General features: G+C 41.6%; 1 protein-coding gene across 1 annotated transcript in view; it reads right to left on the bottom strand.

Annotated features, from left to right (window-relative positions):
* Nucleotides 1-23,563, bottom strand: part of LOC122790011 (son of sevenless homolog 1-like) — a gene marked incomplete at its 5' end in the record, with an annotated part of 1,046,520 nt that overhangs the window by 220,898 nt on the left and 802,059 nt on the right. The window contains 1 exon segment of the mRNA XM_044057549.1: nt 16,383-16,499. Coding sequence (XP_043913484.1) covers nt 16,383-16,499 — 117 coding nt within the window.

The raw sequence follows: 23,563 nt of genomic DNA, 5'->3' as shown, positions 1-23,563 counted from the left end.
TCCGATTGTGAGGGCATCTCTTGTGCACAGCCCGATTCATGTCACCCAACAGATTTTCTATTGGATTTAGGTCTGGGCTCTGGCTGGGCCATTCCAAAACTTTCATTTTCTTCTAGTGAAGCCATTCTTTTGTTGATGTGATGTATGCTTGGGGTCACTGTCATGTTGAAAGGTGAAATTCATCTTCAGCTTTCTTGCAGATGCCTGAAGGTTTTGGGCCAAAAGTGACTGGTATTTGGAACTGCTCACAATTCCCTCCACCTTGACTAAAGACCCAGTTCCAGCCGAAAAAAAAAAGCAACCCCAAAGCATGATACTGCCACTACCATGCTTCACCATGGGGATGGTGTTATTTTGGTGATGCGCCAAACTTACCTTTTGAAATTGTGGCCAAAAAGTTCAACTTTGGGCTCGTCAGACCATAATACATTTTTCCACATGCTTTTGGAAGGTTTACTGTATTGGTTTGCAAATTTTATCTTGGCCTAGATTTTTTTTTGTGCAAGAAAAAGGCTTCCCCCTTTGCAACCCTACCCCATAGTCTAGACGCAAGGAAATTACGGGAAATTGTTGTCACATGTAGTACACAACTAGTACTTGTCAGAAATTACTGCAGCTCCTTCAGTGTTGCTGTAAGTCTCTTGGCAGCCACCCTGACCAGTTTTCATCCTATCTTTTCATTAATTTTGGAGGGACAGCCAGTTCTTTGCAATGCACTGTTGTCCCATATTTTCTCCACTTTTTGATGACTGTCTTCACTGTGTTTCATGGTATATCCAATGCTGTGGAAATTTGTTTGTACCCTTCTGACTGATACCTTTCAACAATAACATCCCTTTGATGCTTTGTAAGCTCTCTGCGAACCATGGCTTTTGCTGTAGCAGGCAAATGTCAGGAAAATCCTACTAGGACAGCTGAACTTTATTTGGGGCTAATCAGAGTCTCTAACTGATAACAGGTGTGTACCCAAAAAGAATGAATACTGTAATTAAATCAAAAGGTGCTTCAACAAAGTATTAGTTTAAGGGTCTGCACACTTATGCAACCAGCTTACTATACATTTTTTATTTTTTATATTTTTTCCCCTAACAGATTTGTTTGTTTTTCAATTGAATTGTACAGGTTATATAGGTCACATTAAAGATGGGAAAAGTGTTAAAATGATTTACTGCGGTCTCATTTTTTATATCACAAAAACCTGGCATTTTAACAGGTATATGTACACTTTTTATATCCACTGTATGTCCAAACTTACACCAAAGTACTATATGAGCATTTATACACCTGCATGGAATCAGGAATACAAGACAGGATGAAATCCTCCTCAAGGAAGAGTAATCTTGTCTGGTAGAGATCTACAATAAATAAACTCTATAATAAAGGGAAAAAATTGCTGACCAGGACCAAGAAGGAGCAGCTGTCTAATTGGAAGCAATCTCTCCTTAGCCTGAACAAGCAAATAAGAGCACTAGTGAAATCCTCCAAAGCAAACAGAGTCCAAACTGGCCACATCTACTAAAGACAATCATAAGGCTTTCTTCACATATGTCCGCAATCTCAAGGGAAGCACCCAGATCTGCTCAGAACTGGTGATCAAGGACACCACATACACAAACCCTGTAGATATAGCCAACCTGCTGGCAGACAGGTTCAGTGAAAACTTCACTCCTGTGCCCCCGCCATCAGTAAAACAGGACATCCCCAGTACATGCCCCCCCCCCCTATCTCTAGGGAGCAAGTCATCACTGCCCTCCCAAAGGCAAAAAATACAGCCTTCATGGGACCCGATATCCCAGGCTGCAACCTACATGAACCCTGGCAGGAACTTGCACTACCATTAGACACCCTATTCAACCAAAGCCTGAGTACTGGCTTCTTCCCAGCCAAGTGGAGGACAGCTACTGTCATCCCTTTGCACAAAGGTGGAACGTCCACCGATCCAGGAAATTATAGACCCATCAGCCTAACTAGCCTGATATGCAAGGCCATGGAGCCAATCATCATGGACCTAATTAACAAAGACAATGGCAACCTCTAGACACTTGATCCCACACAGTTTGGTTTTGTCAAGGGGAGATAATGTCTGTTAAATTTGTTCGACTTCTTTTGAGAAAGTCACCAAGGCCATAGATGAGGGGAAGACGGTGCACACCACCTACAATGACCTGGCTAAGGCCTTCGATACTATTCCCCACTCAGGTATAATAGATACTCTCTCTCAACTAGGTATCAATCCATATGTTACCAGATGAGTAGCAAACTGGCTCACTGACAGAACCCACCTAGTCAAAATAGGGGAAGCCACCTCAAGTAGTAGACTCATAACAAGTGGTGTAACCCAGGGATCAGTCTTGGGGCCTCTGCTGTTTGGGATATACTTCTCAGAGGTGCATGCCAAATTTAGTAGGCTACGGCTGAACAAGTTTGCAGATGACTGCAAGCTGGGGGTTGTCATCAATTCCCCTAGTGATGTGGACATCCTCCAAGAGGGTCTCACCCAAACAAATGACTGGTGCTAGAAACATGGCATCAAACTAAATGCCAAAAAATGCATCAGCACCCCTTTTGGAAAGAATGACGTCCCACAAATTAGCACATTGATAATAAGGCACTAAGCAAGCAATCAGTTGTGAGGGACTTGGGAAACCAGGCTGATAGCAAACTGACTTTTGACCACCCATACTGCCTCCGCTGTATGGAAAGCTTTCTACACGGCCCACCTCATTAGCAAGGGTATCTCATCCAGGGACAAGCTGGTCATAACATCCCTGTATTCTTCCAATATAAGACCGATTGTTAAATACAACCCCCTTTTCGGCATGTACCTCACAAAGCACATGCAGCAGCTGGAGAGACCACTTAGATTCCTCACCTGGAGAATCCAGGGCCTCAGACATCTACCCTACACAGATAGGCTAAAAGCCCTGCCACTATACTCCGTCTCCTACAAAATCCTCAGAGGTGACCTCTGTCTGGCATACAAAGCAATCTCAGACATTGCCCTGATGGGACTGCTGGATATCTGCAAGTCAAGCTCCACTCGAGTAACCCACATGCGAGACCTTAACCTGGTCTTTGACATCAACAGAACTTGTTGGCGGGACATATTTGTGTCCCAGAGACTCCCCCGTTTGTGGAATAGACTCCCACTCCACATAAAAAGGCTTAATGAGGTACTCTGCTTTAAGTGCAACTTGGACAACTGGATGGGGATCAGAAAATACACCCATGGGATTCCACCTCTGTCCCTGCTGGACAGTGGCATAAGGTGATGACATGTTGGAACATGGGCTAAATCCCTAGCTAGGCTTGTAAGGGCCTCAGGGCCAATAGCCTAGTAACTTCCTATGATCCTACAAGAATTAATGTGAACTGTCAGAATTTTAAATCAGTGGTTAACCTGTCAAGAATAGACTGGAATACAGTCTTACCTAAACAAGAGGTACGCTCAAATTCTCATACCTACAGATCCAACTGTTGAGCAGATTTATCAATAGAAATATCTCTAAAATAGGTATAGTAAAGATCCATGAAATGACGCAGCTACCATCTAATAAATATACCTATTTTCATACTATTTCATTCATAATCAAGAATTGCTTAACAACACAGTTATTTGATTTCCCCGATTCCAACCCAGTAACACTCGCAGATCACACTGATCCCCTTTTAAATTTCCATACAGATCGACAACCTGTTGAAAATCACCGGAGACAAGACTGCACATTTACATGGAAGAGCTTTATTTAGAACATGTTTAAATGACTTTTACAAGGAATGACAAATACTGGTTTTATATGGCTGAGCTTTGCCTCCAGAGAAGTGTAAGAAGCATTGAGACCTTTGACAGATGAGTGGATGGTTTGCAATGCAAACATTCCATTTTGGAGGAGATCTGCATGAACCTTGAAGAGGTTCTGGAGAACTTTGCTAATTTTTTGTACTAAATTATATAGCAAATGTGTGATACACTGGTACAGTGAGCAGCACTGTCACTTTGCAGCAAAAAATTCTTCAGTTCCGATCTCTGCTAGATGGCCTTATATGTATGAGTTTTTTCTAGGTACTCCTGTTTCCTCCCACATCCAAAACACATGCAACAGGTAGACTGGCAACTCTTAACTTACCATACATGCGTGCGTGTGTGTGTGTGTGCATGTGTGTGTGTGGGTCACACAAGAAAGGCCTAGTGCTCAACTTCCATTCCCTACTTGCCCAGTGAATGCTGTGGATGGTCATAGCTATTCATGGGATCACTATAGGAGTCAGACGAAATGTAATAGCATTGGATGGATGAGTACAGAAAAGAAGGGTTTATGGGTAATCATGACTGAGAGCTTGTGGAATATTTAGCCATGGTAGAGCTGCCTAAACTAGAGCAGAACAGGTGTCTATCCTAGTCACAGAAATTACTACCAAAGAACAAATCTTGTAGGATCACAGCAAGGGCAAGACCACAGGTCCAAAGAAAATATACTTGAGGGGAAGGAACCATTCTTAGCTAAATCCATGTGATTAGCTAAATACATCTCTTACCATGGGTAATGCCTCCAATTCATGGAAAAGGGCCATTATTTCTGCTATACCAAAACAATGAAAGGATGCATTATTGGTAGGATTTTACAGGCCTGTTTCCATTCAAAGTCAAAACTATAAACTTTTTACTGCATTAGTGGTAAAGAGGCCGGCAACATTTCTCCCCTCTTTGATGTATCGAGATCAGATGGGATTTGTGCCAGGCCATACCACCTTTGACAATCTAATAACTTTGACCTGCACATACAGCATTGCATAAGAAAAACTCATAAAAAACTAGGGATGTTTTACAGCACCAAAAACTTGTTCACCGACACAACTAACGCTACACTTGCCACTACTTATCTCTTCCCCAAATGTCTTTATGGTGCTCCCATCCTTACTAACCAACTTTCAGGCATCACAAAAATCAAAAGTTGAGCAATGGTATAACAAAGTTGCTAAATTTGCAGCAAATACTCCCTTTCAAAACCCACCACTCTATAGCAGTAAAAAGCTTAAATTGGTTAGAACTACCCCATCAACTGACATACACAGCTTCTTACCACCTATAAAATTATCCAGAATCAATCTGCTTGTCTAGCATTAAATAACATTCTATACAACTATATTCCTAGCCAGTCATTACAAACCAGTGATCAAAAACTGTCTGTCCACAAACATATCAAAGTTGCTGGGCATTGTTTCTACTCGTACCATGTTGCTAAAACCTGGAACTCCTTATTTCTATCCATCAGGTCAATACCCACCCACCCATCCTTCAAAACCATCATTAAAGACTTCCTAGCCAAAAGCTGGCTCTGTTCTAGTTCGACACTAGGATAAACTATATCCCTAAATGTGGACAAATACCTATTTATACCTCATATCTCCTTATTCTTCCTTCTTCGTTCACGTCCTTACTTCAATCAATTTCTCTCCCCAGCTTTCTCTCTAAATACAACATAAGCCTGCTTTTCTCTCACTTTGTTTTGCAACTTCCTCTTTGTATTATACTAACTTACCTTTAATTCTCTAAAATTTCTCTGTTAAATCATTGTCATATAACTTATAAATACTCAACCTGCTGAAAATGGTTTCCTACCCAGTTGACCTTCCCGGTAATCAAATGTCAATAAATAAAGACTGCTAGTAAGTCAAAAACTTCTCTTGGCTACACCGGATGCAGAAAAAGCATCTGATTACATTTAACACAATTACTTATTTATAATTTTAGCACATACAGGTTTCTCTAGCAAATTCATGGAGTTCTCAAGACCCTTTAGAGTCAGTCAATAGCCACAACAAATCAGGGAACTGGACTTACTTCTACAATTACTCTGTCAACAAGAACTAGGCAAGGGTGAACACTGTCCCTCCTTTTGTTCACTTAGCAACTGGAGCCTTTAGTAGCCAAGTTCTGAATGTCTCCCCCCTCAGAGGATATGTTGTGTACAACCAGCACCTTAAAACACCCCTTTAAGTGTACAACTTGACTGTATACCTCTCTAACCCACATGAAGACTTACAGTTTCTTTTTCAGGAGCCTCTAATATTCAGGTTGCTTCTTCTGGGTATAAAATAAATATACTGAAAATTAAGGCAGTTGAAGTGTAATGACACAAACAATATATGCATTGTGGCATCTGACAACTTAAGTGTCACAATGCATTTTTATCACTATCTGACCAATTTATGTGGAGTGAATCTGGTAAGCCCCCCCCCCCCCGAGAGGGTGGGAGAGTTAACATCTTCCACTGAACTGTAGGTTTTTCCCTTGTCCACAGAAACTCATTAACTTATCTTTTAAATATAGGGTATAATCCTGAGGAATTGAAACTGAGTCCCTGAGAAGAATTATAAACCAGATCAAAGCTTGTATCATTTGCAGAAAATCAAAACATAAACCTCTCCATAGCTGAATAAATTTAATTTTAATTTAATAAAAAAGCTTTGCAAACATATTACAAAACATTCATATAACTTTCCTCAGTGCTATCACTAGACAGACAGCTTGGGATTGCATCTCAGAGTCCTCACTGACATCATGGGAACAAGGAATTTAACAAATTCATCATTTTTTTTTGTTTTGTTTAGGACCCACGCACAACATGTCATAGTATTCTGTCTACTTGGCTTTCATAACAAAAATCTTGAAGGGCCATCTCTCCTCTCTAAAATTTAATTTAAACAAGCAGCTTAAAGCTTTAGCACGAGACACCATGTCCTCTAAAGTTCCCACCTCAGGCAGCCCTCACAACCAAACAAGACACCTAAGAAATGGAAGAAGCTGGTGCTTCAACTATGTGAAGGAAGCCAATGTAGTCAGATGTACCCAATAAGGTACATGAAAAGTCCAAGGACCTTCCAACCTTTGCATCTGTTCCCTCTGTCACAACCTTGCTGTAGGTTGGCACCAAATTCCCTTCAGGCACATCCCATCTGGGACGGCACAGTGGTGCAGCAGTAGCCTTGTCGTCTCACAGCAAGATGTGCTCCGGTTCAATTCTTGGCTGGTGTGCCTTTTGTGCGGAGTTTGCATGTCCTCTCTGCATTCGTGTGGGTTTCCTCCAGGTACTCCAGTTTCCTCCCACATCACAAAGACATGCGTCTGGAGCATTTCTCCTCATGCCTCTGCTGAAAATTGGCTTTGTTCCAAGTTGGACTTTCCCAGTAAACAAATGTTAAATAAAAAAATAAAATAAATCTAAAAAAAGATCAGCTATATTTAGACTGATCAGGGTGAAAATTAATCATGGCACTGCAAACAACACAGCATGGTAAAAAGCAGACTCTGTTCACAAGTTCACTTACAATCCAGACCAACGTCTGCCAAAGATTTACCTTTTTTCGCATTGAGAAACCTGGCCAGATAAATTTCGGAATAAAACTGACTGGAACACTAACTGCCTCTACAGAAAAATGCATACAAACAGAGTTTATTAAACTGTAGGGACTTTATTCAGCTATGGAGAGGTTTATGTTTTGATTTTCTGCAAATGATACAAGCTTTGATCTGGTTTATAATTCTTCTCAGGGACTCAGTTTCAATTCCTCAGGATTATACCCTATATTTAAAAGATAAGTTAATGAGTTTCTGTGGACAAGGGAAAAACCTACAGTTCAGTGGAAGATGTTAACTCTCCCACCCTCTCGGGGGGGGGGGGGGAGGCTTACCAGATTCACAGAGGTACAGTAAAGCTGCAAAGCCTAATGCATTATAGTAGCAAGTTACTACAAACCCATAAGAAAAGGAGTTATGGTACGTTAGTGATTACAAACCCATATGGAAAGGAATTATGAATTTCTTTTTTGGGGAGGGGGGGCTACAGAACATTTATAATAAGTTGAGGAAAAGACAGATAACTAGCTCTGAAAAGGAGCTCTTGTCACAGAACTCTTAAGAGTAAACTGGTGGGTGATAAAGAAGAGAGGCTTGCTTCTTTGTATGGATGATTTCTTGGAAACTCCGATATGTAAACACTGGGGCATTTGCATTTATAGAATTAACAGAAACTTCAACCAATGCCCAGCTTTGGTACATTAGGAGCAGATTGTGCAGAGTGAGAAAGCTACTGAATGACAACCTTTCACAGTTAAATTTGGAGTAGTGAAAGGCTTTACAGAGTTGTTGGAAAGCAGATCAAGACCTTGAACAGGAATAAGCTATACTACATATAAAACCTCAGTCACTGTAAACTGAGGAAAACAAAAGAAAATTGAGAATAACTTGGGATAAAGAACTAAAGACCTAAACAGATCACACAGTGTGGGTGAGGTTGCTTTAGGTCTCTTAGAATATTGAGGAAATGTTGATACTCTGGTTGGCAATACCAATTTGAATATTTATATACATGTGCAAGGTTAGTTCATGTTCCCTAAGGTTCAATCTGAGAACTAGAGATGCAACTGATGAAATTGGAGGCAAGATTCTCACATAAGGACAACTAGAATACCAAACAGGTTGTCAGCGCACACACACTTCCCACACTAAATTAAGGACATGACATACAAACCCACATATGTGGAGGTACTCACTAGTAACTTACCAAAAGATCAGAGACCTCCCAAATGGAAACCACTTACATACACAACAATGTAAAAAACAACCACAACACAATACACTCACCAATTGTCTCAACAAATAAGCCCATAGGGAGTAACACCACAAAACCTAATGTACTGGTCATAGGTGACTCCACTGTGAGATGCACAGATGTTCTCCTCACCAGGCTGGATAAAAAGCAGGTTACAGTTAGCTGCCTGTCAAGTGCCAGCATCCACCAAGTCACTCAACCACAAGTACCAGTATGACTCCCATCATAGTCCATGTGGGGGTGAATGACTTGAGACATACCACAGTGGACTATATGAAGAGGGACAAGACTGAGCTCTCAGATTGTGTCACAGGCAGGTATAAGCCTAGCCTTAAGTAGCATTCTACCTTCTTTAAGAATGATACCACAATACAAACAAAAAATGATTGAGTTTAACAACTGGTTTATCTTCTGGTGTCAGTCCAAGGGGATCCAAAATCTGTCAGTCTGGGAAGGCATTAGCTACCCCATACTATGTCTTTTTTTAAGCACTGTCAAAATAACCAACCTCCCAACATAACAGAAACCCTTCTAGATAAACTCAAGGTATTGCTGCTTAATACTAGGAGTTTAAACATGAAACTGTGCTCCCTGGAAGCACTCCCCACTCTGGAAGATGTTGATGTCATGCAGTCACCGACACATGGTTCAAAGGGATGGAAAGCACTATGGCCATGCAGTGCCTTCAACACGTTCAGACCACAAACTAAGCATATAAAAATGGCTAGTGACTCCCTATCATATCATGTCTCCATCCTAATCAACCGCTCCATACTAGAATCCTACATACCCAAACTCTGGAAAGTATCTCACATCATTCCTCTCCATAAAGGAGGTAACTCCTATGAATTCTCCAGTTACCGACCTATTACCACTCTTTACCCAAATCAGACAATGTGACCTAGACAAACTAGAATCATGCTACAATAAAATAACCAAGTTTGCTACTAACTCACCCTATAGAATCCATCACTGTACTACACTAAAAGAACTAAAATGGCTTGAGCTACCACTGCTACTTAACTATCACCAGCTGGGCACAGCCTACAATATTCTCAAATATCCTGGAAAAAAACCTCTTTATCCAACCTACTTACAGTCTATACTGCAGACCAGTACCTAAGATCTAGTGAAAAATCTCTCCTCTCCATCTCAAAGGCTAACAATAATGCAGGGAAAGTGCTCTACTCCCACACCGTTGCCAGAAATTGGAACTCTCTTCCCCTATCCGTGTCCACCTCCACATCCATATTCAAAAACTCCCTCAAATCGCATCTTCTTAGTACCCGGTTATGCCCTTGTATCACATAACCCTACTCACACTGCTATTAACACCCCAAACTCCTCTCTGATCACATGCTGGATCTCTGATCCCCTGTAGGCTTGGTCATCTGAAAGGGTACTTTTAACTGTAGAATCTTACTTGATATATATTTTCTTCTCTTACCAGTGTATAACTGGCATTGTCTTTTTACCTATGCTCTATATCTTTTTTTACCTGGAGTGTTTTATTAATTTCTTGTTATATTACTATGCTCAGCATACATGATGTTTTGTGTAGCATGCTGGATGTACTGTAACTGACATTGTCTTTTACCTGGAGTGTTTTATTAATTCCTTGTTATATTACTATGCTCAGCATGCATGATGTAACCTGTTTTGTGTATTATGCTGAAGCTTTTCTCCCCAGGCCTCTGCTGAAAATGGACCTGGTCCAGTCAGAATTTCCTTGTTAACAAATGCAAAATAAAATAAAATAAATAAATAATAAATAATTCTTTAAGGAAACATACACCACAAGACTGGTCAAACAGTATGACTCTCTTGAGCTACTCCATGGCCAATTAACTACAGGCAAAGCCCCTTACCACATCAAAGCTAGCTATAGGTCCCCCAACATGAAACAGCAAAAGCGCACCGCATACCTAGACTTACTGGAGTCACTTGCCATATAGCTCAACACCTTACTAGTGGGTGATTTTAATTATCCTACCATCGACTGGGAGACATACATGACCACAAACATGGTGGCTCAGAGGTTCTTAGACTTTTTCAATGCAAATTCTCCAGAACAACTAGTCAGCACACCCACAAGAGGCTCAAATGTCCTACACACAGTACTCTATGTGAGGTATTGCCATCTGTGCCAGGGAGGATATGGCAGTGGTTGTGTAGCATGTGTCAGACTTGCTAGCTGAAGTTTTGTAAATAATTTTGTGTCATGTGACTATCACACTGACTTGTAGAGATGCTTGTGTTAAAAATCTATCAACAGTGCTATTACAACTGATTAAATGTCTATGTTTAAACAAAGAATTCTGGAAGGGAAGAGTAGAAGTTGCAACAGATCTTAGCAAAGCTCTGAGTGTGCATTGTACCAGAGTCAGGTGATCAAATGTGATGTCATTCTATAACCAACACTGGGAGGATGGAACTCTCACAGCAGTTTGTTTTGTTTTCTTTGGAACCTGACACAAAAGATCTATTCCAGTTAGCTGAGTTGAGTTAGTTCTGTTAGCTAGAAGCTCATCCCCCCCCCAATCAGGTATTATAGAGAAACTCTCCCAATTGAGAATTAACCCCTACATTACCAGAGGGGTAGCCAAACAGCTCACCGAAAAGGGTACATACTGTCAAAGTGGGCAACTTCACCTCTAGCAAAAATCCAGTCACCAGTGGTGTACCACATGGATCTCTGCTGGGCCATTTACTGTTCAGAAGTTATTTCTCAGAAGTCCAGACAAACTTGGACGGCCTGTGAATGACCAAGTTTGCTCCTAGTTTGCAATCGTCAGCAAACACCGAGTTCCCCAATGATGTTAATATACTGCAGATAGGGTTAATCCAGAAAAAATAACCAGTGGCAAAGCCACTGATGAAAGGTAAATAAAAAAATGTATTACTATTCCTTTTGGGAAAGCTGACATCCCTGCAAATTACATTATAGACAGCAACCCTTAGGTGTAGACCCAGTGGTATGTGATCTGGGTACTCGGGCTGATAGCAATCTGAACTTTGACTACCACATATCCAAAGTAGTAAGGAAATCCTTCAACGTGACACAGTATAAGTAAGGACATCACATCTAGATCTAAGGATGTTATTTTTCCATTATACTCTGCCCTCATCAGACCAATAATTGAGTATAATGATCCCTTTTGCATGTACCTCACCAGACACCTGCAACAATGGGAGAAATCACAGAGGTTTCTCACCAAGAAATTACAGGATGCATAAAACAAGTCTTACACAAAAAGACTGAAAGCCCTGTCACTGTATTCTGTCTCATACAGGTTGCTAAGGGGTGACCAGTGCCTGGCTTACAGGTCAGTCTCTGACCTAGCCCTGATGGAAATGCTATACATCAGTAACGCAAACTGCATGAGGGTCACTCACTCCAGGGCTCTTAACCTAGCCTCTGACAAACAGGTCAGGCTGAAGAAATAGATACATCTCCCAGAGACTGTCACTTCTCTAGAACAAGCTTCCAATTCACATGAAACAGAGCTCCTCCCTGACCCTCTTCAAACACAGCCTAGATCAATGGATGGGTGACTGCAAATTCACTCCTGAGGTGGTGCCCATCTCCCTCCTGGACAGAGGAAGTTGGCATTAACTACCATTGACCCTTAGTGAGCTTATAACAAGGAAGGTGACAAGAGATTCTGTAGAGGTATTAGAAATACTTCAGAAATTCTGCAAGTCTCTATAAAGCACAGAAATTTAAAAATTGAGAAAAGATGCAAATGGAAATGTTTATGGAAGAATTAAATATACCATGGTTAGAAGTAGATGAGGCTCAATTACTAAAAGTTAAGATAGGAGGAGATGAGATAAAAATTGTGATGTATAACCAATCTACAGGAAAGTCCCCAAGAACAGATGGTATTCCTGTGGAAGTTTGGAAGCTAGGAGGAAAAAACTGATAATGACCTGGAAGGTTTTGTTTAACAGTATTTTAAGAGGAGAAGTACCAGCATCCTGGAAGAAAGCAGTGGTGCTGTAATACCTAAAGAGGGTAAAGCTCCATCAGATCCAGCTTCATACAGACTCATTTCAATATTAAAACATGATTATAAAGTGTTTATGTCTATAATTGCTAAAAGGTTGGTAAACGTAATGCCAGAACTGACAGATGTGGATCAATGTGGTTTTGTGGAGGGGAGGCAAACATTTGACACCATTAACAGAACACTGATGATCCAGAGGAAGGAGAATGTAGGGAAAAAAACACTGTTGCTGGTGGGTCTTGATGCACAGAAAGCATTTGACAGAGTAAGCTGGGACTTTATGAGCAGGGCAATAGAAGCATTTGCATTTCCTGAAAAAATAATTAGGAGGATATATGAGGAATCGGAGGTGAAAATTAAAGTAGGTGGGGTCCTCTCTGATAATTTCTGCTTGAGTAGAAGGACCAGGCAAGGGTGCCCTCTTTCCCCTTGATTATTTGCATTATATTTAGAAGCATTGGCAAAAAAAAAAGAAGGGACTTAGAAATTCAAGGATATACTTGGTATGGTAGTCAAGCAAAGCTGGCTTTATTTGTAGATGCTATTATTTTACACCGAACAAAACCAGAAGAAAGACATTACAATGTTGTGGAACATTTTGAGACAGTTTCAGATCTTTTAGGGACACAAAATTAATGAAGTTAAAACAGAGGTAAATTATGTACCCACACACGAACTTGTTCAGGAATATCCATATTTATGGGACATGATTAAATGAAGCATTTCAGAGTATGGATTAAAATGATTCTAGTGTGTCAGCTAAGAATATGTGGGAAAAGACTAAACAAAAGATAACACAAAAACTGAAAAAATATAAGCTTTGTTATATGGATAGTAAGATACAGGCAGTTAAAATGTCTTTAGTCCCTTAAGTCTTATTCACAGGTCAGGTATATTTTTATTAACCAGAGAAGTTGTAGGTAGCAATTAATAAAGAGCTAAAAGACTATCTGGGAGAGGAAGACAGCAAGAGCCAATTGGATAAAGTGATTCTTCCAGAAGAAGAGGGCAGATTGGGATTACCCGATCTGAAGGGGTATTTTAGAGCTACACAGATAAGGCTACACAGCACAAGCAAGAAACTATAATTCAAAGTGGAAATATATGATGATGATGACACAGGGAGGAAGTTCAAGTAACAGAGAAAGACTGGGATTTTGGATGCAGGCCTTTAAGGAGAATAACGATAACCATACAGAATATTATATCCATAAAGTAGTAGAAGGTATTCTAAGAACTAAACCAACGCAGGAATGGAGAAAGGAGATTCTGCCGATAGGGATGACTGCAATTAGGGATACAGACAGCAGGCAAGAGGAGGCTGGAATATATTGGAGAACATTGGCAAAGGAACCAATGTATTGGGAGCAAATAACTAGAGAGGGAAAGATGACAGAATGGGAAGATGCCAAGAATTTATTTGGACTGCAGGTTAGAGATTGCCTTCCATATCAGGGATTGATATCATAGTATAGGCAAAGAATGGAATCAGCCATTACAAACAGAAAGATTATTACAGCATATAAAATATTGCATGATAACTGTAAGAAGTGATCAGACGAGGTTAGAAAGGATTGGGAAGAGAGACTGGATAAGCAATTCACAAAGAAACAATGGGAGAATATATGTATGCCTCCAAATATGCAACAAAATCTAGAAGACTTAGGATTTTTGCCTAAAAATGTTTACATACACATTTTAAACCCCAAGTAGATGCCGGAGAATTTTTTCTCAGACAAATAGACATCAAATATTGGAGGTGTGAAGGGGAAGAAAGAGATAAATGGAAACATATTTTCTGGAAGTATGGTTAGTTGGAGTACTTTAGGGAATTCCCTGAGGGATGCACTATCGGAGATGTTGGGTGGGCAGATTGGTCTGATGAGGGAGATGATTTTTCTGAGCTATAATACATAATCGGAATTGCCTAGACATGGTAAGGCCTTGCTGTGTCTAACAGTGGCTGCTAAAAAGGCAATTACTAGAAAATGGAAATCAAAATCTAAACCAACTATACTGGAAGGAGTGAATATAGTAACAGAGATAAAACAACTGGAACTGGGATCTTTAGAAAAGGGTAGGAGCAAACTACATAGGAAAAAATGGGAATTGTGGGAACAATACATACAAAGGAGGAATGAGGTTTAAAATGTGCCAGGACTTAAATGAGCTCTGTAATGTTTGCATGAAAAAGAGTGGGTAGACTATAAGTGATGTATATAATGTTTGCAACCGGGAGTGTATCAGTATGGTTTGTGATGCAAAATACTTACAACTAGGATTGGCTCAGTGTGGTTTGCTTTCATTTATATAAATGTATGATTTGCCTGTGTAGTACGTAATGGTTTAATAAAGATGTGTCTTGTTTAAAAAAGACAGGAATTGAAAAATTTATGTTAGGTTATATGATATATAGCAATATATGTGAAGTATAATGTTTGTTATGTTAATACAGTTTGATTACTTTTACATGAATGTAAATTTGCCTGTGACATAAGTGATAATTCAATAAAGGGTTTTTGAAGAAAAAAAAACTGGCCACCTAACCACTGACAATTGGGGCAACTTGGGATAAATGTGCTAGACTTGTATGGGCTCCAGGGCCATTAGCCTAGTAACGTGTAGGAACCTGTAAGACACTTGGTATGTAAATCCCTGTACGGAATTCTGCCTACTACACTCACACCTAACACTCCTAGCCGACATCTACAACTTTCAACAAAATATCATCATAAGATAAAAAGGAAGGCTCCCCAAAAGGGCACTTATCTGGATAAACAATCAAAGAAAGGTACCAGTGACCAAACAGCAGACAGTCTGACGGATGTATGACCTGTATTCAGGCTGGCAGCAAGATAGTCTGGGTATCCACCCTAGTATGTCCATCTATACACCCCAAAGTATATGAGCTGAGGTCATGCACTGGACATACAACCTAGGGAAGGTAAAGTTTTTGTACCCCAGTCAAATGTCATTGATGACAACCCACATCAGGAATACTGCAACAATGATTTCAGTCAGGACATCATCCATTACTTGCAGTTCAAAAACAGACAAGAGCAAACTAGATATAGTAGCCCATGAAATACAGGCACCAAGTTTTAGTACTGATCATTGAAAATGCGGCACTCAGTGATTACATTGTTGTGTGTATAGAGAGAGAAATTCATAAAATAATTTGCCGGCAGACACAACAACAATGTGGAATAATGATACCTAGACAGTTCTAAAAGTAATGGGAGCAATGGGTCTAAAAAAAGAATTTACAGTCATGCTTGTATATGCTACCAATACATGCAATCCCACATTAATTAGGAGATGGCAATTCTGGGCACACTGCTGTTGCTCAGGAGAGCAAAGAGCACTCTTGGCCAAGATCAAAGACTGAAACAAGACTAATTCAATGAACTCTAATCATACCCTGACTTAAGAATGGGGTCCACTGTAGTTATGGTAATAAAAATACTTGGAAACCTCATTTTCCCCACAATAGGACATATTTCTTCAGTAATCAAATGGTGCTATACTTGCTAGCAAGCAGTAATACTTAACTAAACCTGCGTCTTTATTATAAACTTTTACTGTAATTAAGAGGTGGTATCTTCCCTTACTCTACAAATGCTCTACCTCCCATTCATTTTAAACAAGCTGGATTTAAATTAATCTTGTACACTTGACTCATGACAACTACTCTAATGCTTAATGAAACCATCAAACATTGCTGTTCAAAGTGTAGTGACAGAGAAAAGTTTATACTTACAAATCTTTGCAGAGTCTTGGCATTACGTGGCTCAATCTCCAGGGATTTGTTGAAAAGATAATCTGTAAACTCTTTCTCTGGAACATTCTCCATAGGATTTAAATTTTCAAAGAACTTCTGTAGAAATACCACAATAAGCATCCAGTTAAGTATTAACTTTGTGCTGCTATCATAAAACACCATAGTAAACACATACTTCAAAACCTAACATCCAAACAAAATAATGAAACCCCTTTAAAAATTAACATATGGACAAAGCTTCCAGAAATGAAAAAAGAATAGTTGTGTAAGAGCTTACCATAACCTTCGATGTCCTTCTCTTCCATGTTGCAGTAGTCATAACAGTAGGGAGGTTGCTGTCTGCAGCACCGGACATCTAGCCAGTAAACCAAAGTCTTAGGAGCAGGGGTATGTGCTACGTTGCTGGTCAGAGCCATAAACAGACTGCTTTATTTGTGACACCTGCACGTCCCCAACTCAGAACTGGCTGCCACATACTGCAGAACCCCTGGGAGGCTAGAAGGCAAGAAGCTTCCCAGACCCACACATACCACCAGTCGAGTATTTACGCTGTATAACTATATGGGAGCTGTTATACCCTTTAAAGAAAGCAAACGCATAGGGGTGGGGGGACTGAATACTGCAACATGGAAGAGACGGACATCCATGGTTATTGTAAGTTCTTACACAACTATTCAATGCCCTTCTATTCTCATGTTGCAGTATTCATAACAGTAGGGAGAGTACCAAAGCTTTAGGTAGGTACCTGGGAGGTAGGTTGGGAGATGGAGTCAATGAGATCCTGCAAAACTGACCTGGCAAACCCAGCCTTTGCTCTAGAAATCAAATCTAGCTTGTAATGTTTGGTGAAGGCATGTACAGAAGACCAAGTATCTGCTTCCAGAATGGAACAGTTGTCCATGCCCCTGAAAAAGGCTGCTGAAGAGGCAGCTGCTCAGGTAGAATGGGCTTTCACATTGGAATTCAATTCCTTTCCATGAAAGGAATAGCAAAATGAGATAGCTGTCACGACTAGTGGATCTGGTCTTGTCTAGATAATACCTCAGTTGTCTATGAACATCCAGGGAATGCAAAGTCCTTTCTGAGGAGTTCTGAGGTGGAGGGGAAAAACAGGTATATTAAAGGTCTGATTCAAGGAGAGCTCATTAACCACCTTAGGCATGAAGGAAGGATTGGTTCTGAGGGAGACCCTTTCTCTGTGGTAGATAAGGTAAGGAGGAGTGGCCATAAGGGTTTGGATTTTGGAGACCCTCCTGGCAGAAGTAAGGAGCAACAACAAAACTGTTTTCCAAGTACATAACTTAAGATATGCTGAATGGGCTGGGTTCAAAGGGAGGTAATGTAAGTTTTTCCAGCACAAACTTTAGGTCCCAGGATGCAGCAATAGTCTTATACAAGGAGCTCTAATATGGAGAACCCCTTTTTAAAAGAGTTTTATGTCTAGCCTGGATGCAATAGGGGTAGTAAAGGGAGACAAGCGGAGATGGCTAACAAATGCACTTTTACAGAAAAATATGTCAGTCCAGAATGTAGAAGCTCACACAAATAAGAAAGGACCATAGATACCGAAGCAAGTAATGGGTCCTGTTTGTTCTTGAGACACCACCTGGAGAATATTTTCCATTTAGATAAGTAATTTCTCCTGGTACTAGGATTCCTGGCCTCCTGCAGGACAATGAGTACGTCCCTCCGAATACAGGTGTCTACAGGGGATCAGAATTCTATCACCCATAAGGTCAGTTTGAGGTTGAGCATCTGTGAGTGTATGAGGGATCCCCTGTCTTGTGTGAGTAGGTCGAATCGGTGAGGTAACCTGTGGTGATTGCCCTTGGCTAATAGAAATAGTAGGGTAAACCAATGCTGTCTTGGCCAAAAGGAGGTCAGCAGCAGGATTTCTGGCTTGTCCCACTGAATGTTCAGAAGGACTTTTCGAATCAGTGTGAAGGAGGAAGGCATAAAGGAACATCCCCTCCCATGAAAAAGAGAAGACGCCCACCTTCCAAGCTTGTGGATGCAGAGCTCTCATGCAAAAGCGGGGCATCTGTCTGTTTTGGGAGGAGGCAAACAGATCTGCCTGTGGAATACCCCACCTGTGAATAAGATTCCAAAAACACTTATCTGTGAAGCATCCGTTCGTGAGAGGGTGCTAACGTACTGCTCAGGGGGTCTGCCATCACATTCTCTGCTGAGGGAATGCAAACAGCTTGCAGGTCTATGTGAAGGTTTGCCACTAGGGACCAAATCTAAATGCCAAGGTGGAGAGTGGATAAGACCTTGTCCCTCCCTGCTTATTGACATACCACAGAACAGTCATATTGTCTGTGATTACCTTCAAGGTGCCTGGCAGCAGAATCTCTTGGAAGGCCTTCAGTGCCAAGAGAAGGACCCTCAGTTCTTTTATGTTGATGTGGTCCTTTTTTCTCTGGGTGGACCAGTCTCCCTGAACTTTGTTCTGATTCTTGTTGCTGTGCAGGATGGCTCCCCAACCTAGATTTGATGCATCTGTGTAGAGGTGTTGCGTGGGAGGAGGGATCTGCAGGGGGTACACCCCCCTTGATCGAGGGTAATGTTGGAGATCCACCATGACAGCTCCTTTTTCAGGCATAGGACAAGAGGGAGTGTAACATCCAGAGGATGTGTGTTGGCTCCACAAATTCCTCAAGAACCACTGGATTTTCCTTATATGCAGCCTGGCCAAGGGAAACATGGGAATCAAGGAGGTCATGTAGCCCAGGACACTCAAACTCCCTGGCTGAGATGGCTGGGAGAGGAAAGAGACTGGAAGTAGTGGGTGAGGGTTTTCCACCTTCTGGCCTTATCCTGCACCCCAAGACCACCAAGTCTTGACTTGGTGTCATTTGAGATTTTTGTAGATTAGCTGTGAAACCTAGGTCCTCCAAGATCCTGGCCACCATGTGTAAGTGATGGACAGGGAGTGATAGTCCTGTTACAGAGTTAGGAGGTCTAGGTAGGGGTAAATTTGAATGCCCTGCATTCTGCAATGGGCGATAACTGGGGCTAGACACTTTGTGAACACTTTTGGTGCTGTAGAGAGCCCAAATGGCAATGCAGAAAACTGAAAATGTGAGGAACCTACTGAGAAACGCAGGAATTTGCTGTAGCTGGGGTGAATGGGGATGTGAAGGTAAGCATTCTTCAGATCCAGGGATGCCATAAAGGCTTGGTGAGGGATAAGAGCTAAGAGATGCTGTAAGGTGAGCATCTTGAGGGTAGACACCTTGAGATATTGACTGAGTATGGGACAAGTCAAGAACTAGTCTCCAAGGATCATCTTTTCTTGGAACCAGGAACATTCTGAAATAAAAGCCCTTGGCTGTGTGATCCCCAGGGACATGTTCGTTTGTACCCTGAAATAGGAGCTGATTCAGAATTGCTGGAAACAGGTGGAGCTGATTTGATGGAGGTTGAGGGGTCCCCTGGAAGGGTGGAACTGCCCACCAAGTCATGAAGTAACCGTTTTTTATGATAGAAAGGACCCAACTCCCTGAAGTGATTTTCTGCCAGGGGGGTAGGGATAGGGTTATAGATGGTGGGACGGGGGGGGGTGGATCTGGTTAAGGAATTTGTGCCACAGTGGAGGAGCTGTCAGGGTCAGGCTGTCTCCAAAAGGAAGTAGGAGTTGAGGTGGAGGGGTGGCTGGGGTAGTTTGTTTACTGAAATCCCTCCGTCCCTTAGACTGGGCTGCAGCAGAGTAGGAGGACTGCCTTACAAAACTGGTCTTTTGTGGGTAGTTTCTGTGGCATCTAGGAATGGGCGAGATGAGCAAATGGTTAAAATTTTGTAGATCTTTGCTTTTTTCTTGGAGGGATTTAAGGAGCTCAGGTGAAGCAGTGCCAACGAGAGCTTTATTACCCAGAGGTGCATCAAGCAATTTGGCCTGTACATCTAAGGTTAGAGGCTGGAGTCTCAACCAGGAATAGTCCTGAGGACAAAGCCAGATGATGCTTCTACAGCATCAAAGCTGCACTTTACTGAATGCCTGGTCACCTAAGAGGCAGTAGAGAGCAGAGCAGTTAGCCGAGACTTGGTAGGAGAATCTGCTACCTCAGGCATTAGGGGAGTGGCCTTAGACAATGAATCTAGGACAAATTTAGCCATATGGGTTTGATAATTAATAGATGAGAAAACACAAATAGGAAGAATATAAAAAACTGTGAACGCCACAGACATGCAGGTAGCTGGTGAATTCCTTGAGAAGGCGAAGGCCGAAGTACCAGAGTGCAATAAAGAAGAAGTTTTTCACCAGCTACCTGCATGTCTGTGGCGTTCACAGTTTGATAATTAATAGCTCTGATGGCCAGGGTGGAAGAAGTGTATATTTTCTTCCCCAGTCTGTCCATGAATTTGCTATCTTTATCTGTTGGGAACGAAGAAGAGGGTAACTGTCTGGAGGATTTGTCTGCTGACACAGCAACAACTGCAGGGTCTGCAGGAGGATTTTTGAACAGGAATTGTGCCTGTTGGGGAACCTTGTAAAATCTATCAGGTTGTTTAGAGGCTGGAGGCTGGGTTCTGACAGGCAGTCTGAAAGACATCCTGGAAAGCTGGGAGCACAGGGGGAACTGCAGACAGAGAAGGCTGTTCCATCTGCAGGAGTTCAAAATACCTTTTTGTCTCACACACATCAGAAACCTCCCATTTAAAATAATGTCTCATTAAGGTAATGGTATCTCCAAAGGAAAATTCTTCCCCAGGGGACTCAGGACTAAGGCAGTCATCTTCAGGGGTAGCAAAGTCCGTGTAGGACTGAATTTGGGAACAATAAATAAGGAATTCATCTGAGGAAGAGATTTCATCCTCTGAGTCTTCCAGGGGCTGCACAAGGGATAGAACTGACTGGGGCACCTGACACTGAAGGGCCTTGAAGGCTCTGAACAAGTTCTGAGAAAAAGCTTCCCATCCTGGTGTAGATTCTGCAGTTTTGTGCTTTTCATTTTGTTTCTTTTTTTAAAGAAACAGGAGTAGTCGGTTTGGGAGCCGACATCGGGGTGGAATGTAAGGTGGTAGTAGGCTCCTCCTAAGCCAAGAGCCGTGGCTCCCTCTCACCATCAGGGCCTGACAGTTGACTAACCTCAGCAGATGTACTCCGGATTTCCGCTGAAGCGGCTTCCACCACGGTCCCCAATTCCAGCGGTAAAACCAATACCCGATGAGACCCTGGGCTAACATCCGTCTCCAGAGTCTCACCGGACTCCTGAGTTGCAGCATGGGCATTGGGCCTAACTTTTTTGGCCTTCTTCTGAGACGGCTCCTCACAGGTACCTACCCCACCCTCTATAACTTTTTTTAAATTTATTTATTTAACATTTGTTTACTGGGAAAGTCGGACTTGAAACTAAGCCAATTTTCAGTGGAGGCCCAGGTAGAAATGCTCTAGATGCATGTCTTTGTAAAGTGGGAAGAAATCGGAGCACCCAGAGAAAACCTAGGAGGACATGCAGACTCCCCACAGAAGGCACTAGAGTAGAGAATCGAACCAGAGAAGGTGAAACAACAATGCTACTGTTGCACCACTGCGCTGTCCCAATGCACCATACCTGATGCTAAACGTGGGAGTCGTTTTTTTTTTTCTACGTACAAATTTATAGTAGCTACATCGCTTCTCAAAGTTTTGGAAACAAAGGATTGGCAGATGTCACAAAACTTGCAGTCGTGGCCTGCCCCTAAGCAAAACAAACACTTGTCGTGCATGTCCTTATGTGGAATCTGTCTTCCACAAGCACACTTTCCCTTTCTAGCTGACAAGTACACCTGGAATGCAAGAAAAGAAAGTATAATCAAAAATCCCAAAAGGGTACTTGGCTTGAATGCAAACAGCTGAAGGTGGCTGAACCACTGGATTCCACGAGCTGGAGATCAGGCATCTGTAGATCACTGCTGCACAGACGTTCTGAGCTGGGTATGTGCAGACGTCACATATATAGCCGACATAGGTTTATGGCTCTGACATGCAACGTCGCACATACCCCTGATCCAAAGACTTTGGTATACTTGCCAGATGTCTGGTGCTGCAGGGCAGCAACCTCCCTACTGTTATGAATACTCTAACATGAGAAAAAGAGGACATCAATTATTATATTGCTCTAAATACATTCCACTTCTGGAGAGGAATACAGTGTGGTTTCTGTTTTTCTCTTGTTGTTTTTATCTTGTCCTGGTGACTACGAAACATCAAGTCTAACACACTTAGACTCTACCCATTCATTCCTCCATACCAGAAAATTAACCCAGTACATTATGGGGATGAGGGACGTCTAGCATGGCCACCATACAGGAAGCTATGGCAGTTATTTGTGCCACCGTCAACATTCTGGTAATTACAGTGTTTGCATGGCCTAATCTCTCACACTGGGCAGGGGATGAGTTACCTGCTTCCCTGTGAGGACCCATAACACCCTTACCCTGCAATATGAAGACTGCCATCAGAAGATGACTTATTCAGCTGATGGCACACCTACCTCAGAACTCACACCGCAACATAACTCCTCTTCCTCCAAAGGATTGTGCTATATACATTTTGCTCCAGCCCCAACTTCATAAAACTCCCAAGCTACTAATCAAACTAAGTGCTGGGGCTTTATCTCCCTCTTTCACTGAATCTGCCGGCAGCTAATTAATTTTAAACAATAACAACAGTTTATGGTGGATGTTTTACTGGATTTCAGTTTATGTGCATCCAAGATTTTCAAAAAATAAGCTTGTTTACTGAAGCAGACTTAAAACTGATTCTACCTATTGCATACACAGCTATGGGATCCCTCCAGCCACTTGTGTTTTCACACCGAACAATGGAAACGTATACCAAATGTAGACCAGTAAGAAAAAGTGCATTTGTTTTCTTGCTGCTAGACACTAAAGGAATGCTGATTTGTTCTTTCATGCTGGTTAGTGCATTCCAGTACACACACAATTTAAGTACTTAATGTAACTGTATCTGCCCATTTGCGATTGAGTCTAAGCATATATTGCACAAAGCAAGTTATAATATTAGTGCATGCATGCCGCCTCCAACCATTTCAAATGTACTGATCATTGTGGGCCACTAAGGGCTCTCAGTCCTGAAGCTGCTTGCAGGACTAATCAGCAAAAGTATCATCAGTAAAAGATACAACTAATTACAGGTAATACCAAGCGCATGA

The sequence above is a fragment of the Protopterus annectens genome, chromosome 1.part2 (genome assembly GCF_019279795.1).
Source record: "Protopterus annectens isolate FY-2018-M chromosome 1.part2, PAN1.0, whole genome shotgun sequence".
Lineage (NCBI taxonomy): Eukaryota > Metazoa > Chordata > Ceratodontiformes > Protopteridae > Protopterus > Protopterus annectens.
Note: the sequence above shows the minus strand (reverse complement) of the source record. Positions and strands in the feature narration are given on the sequence as shown.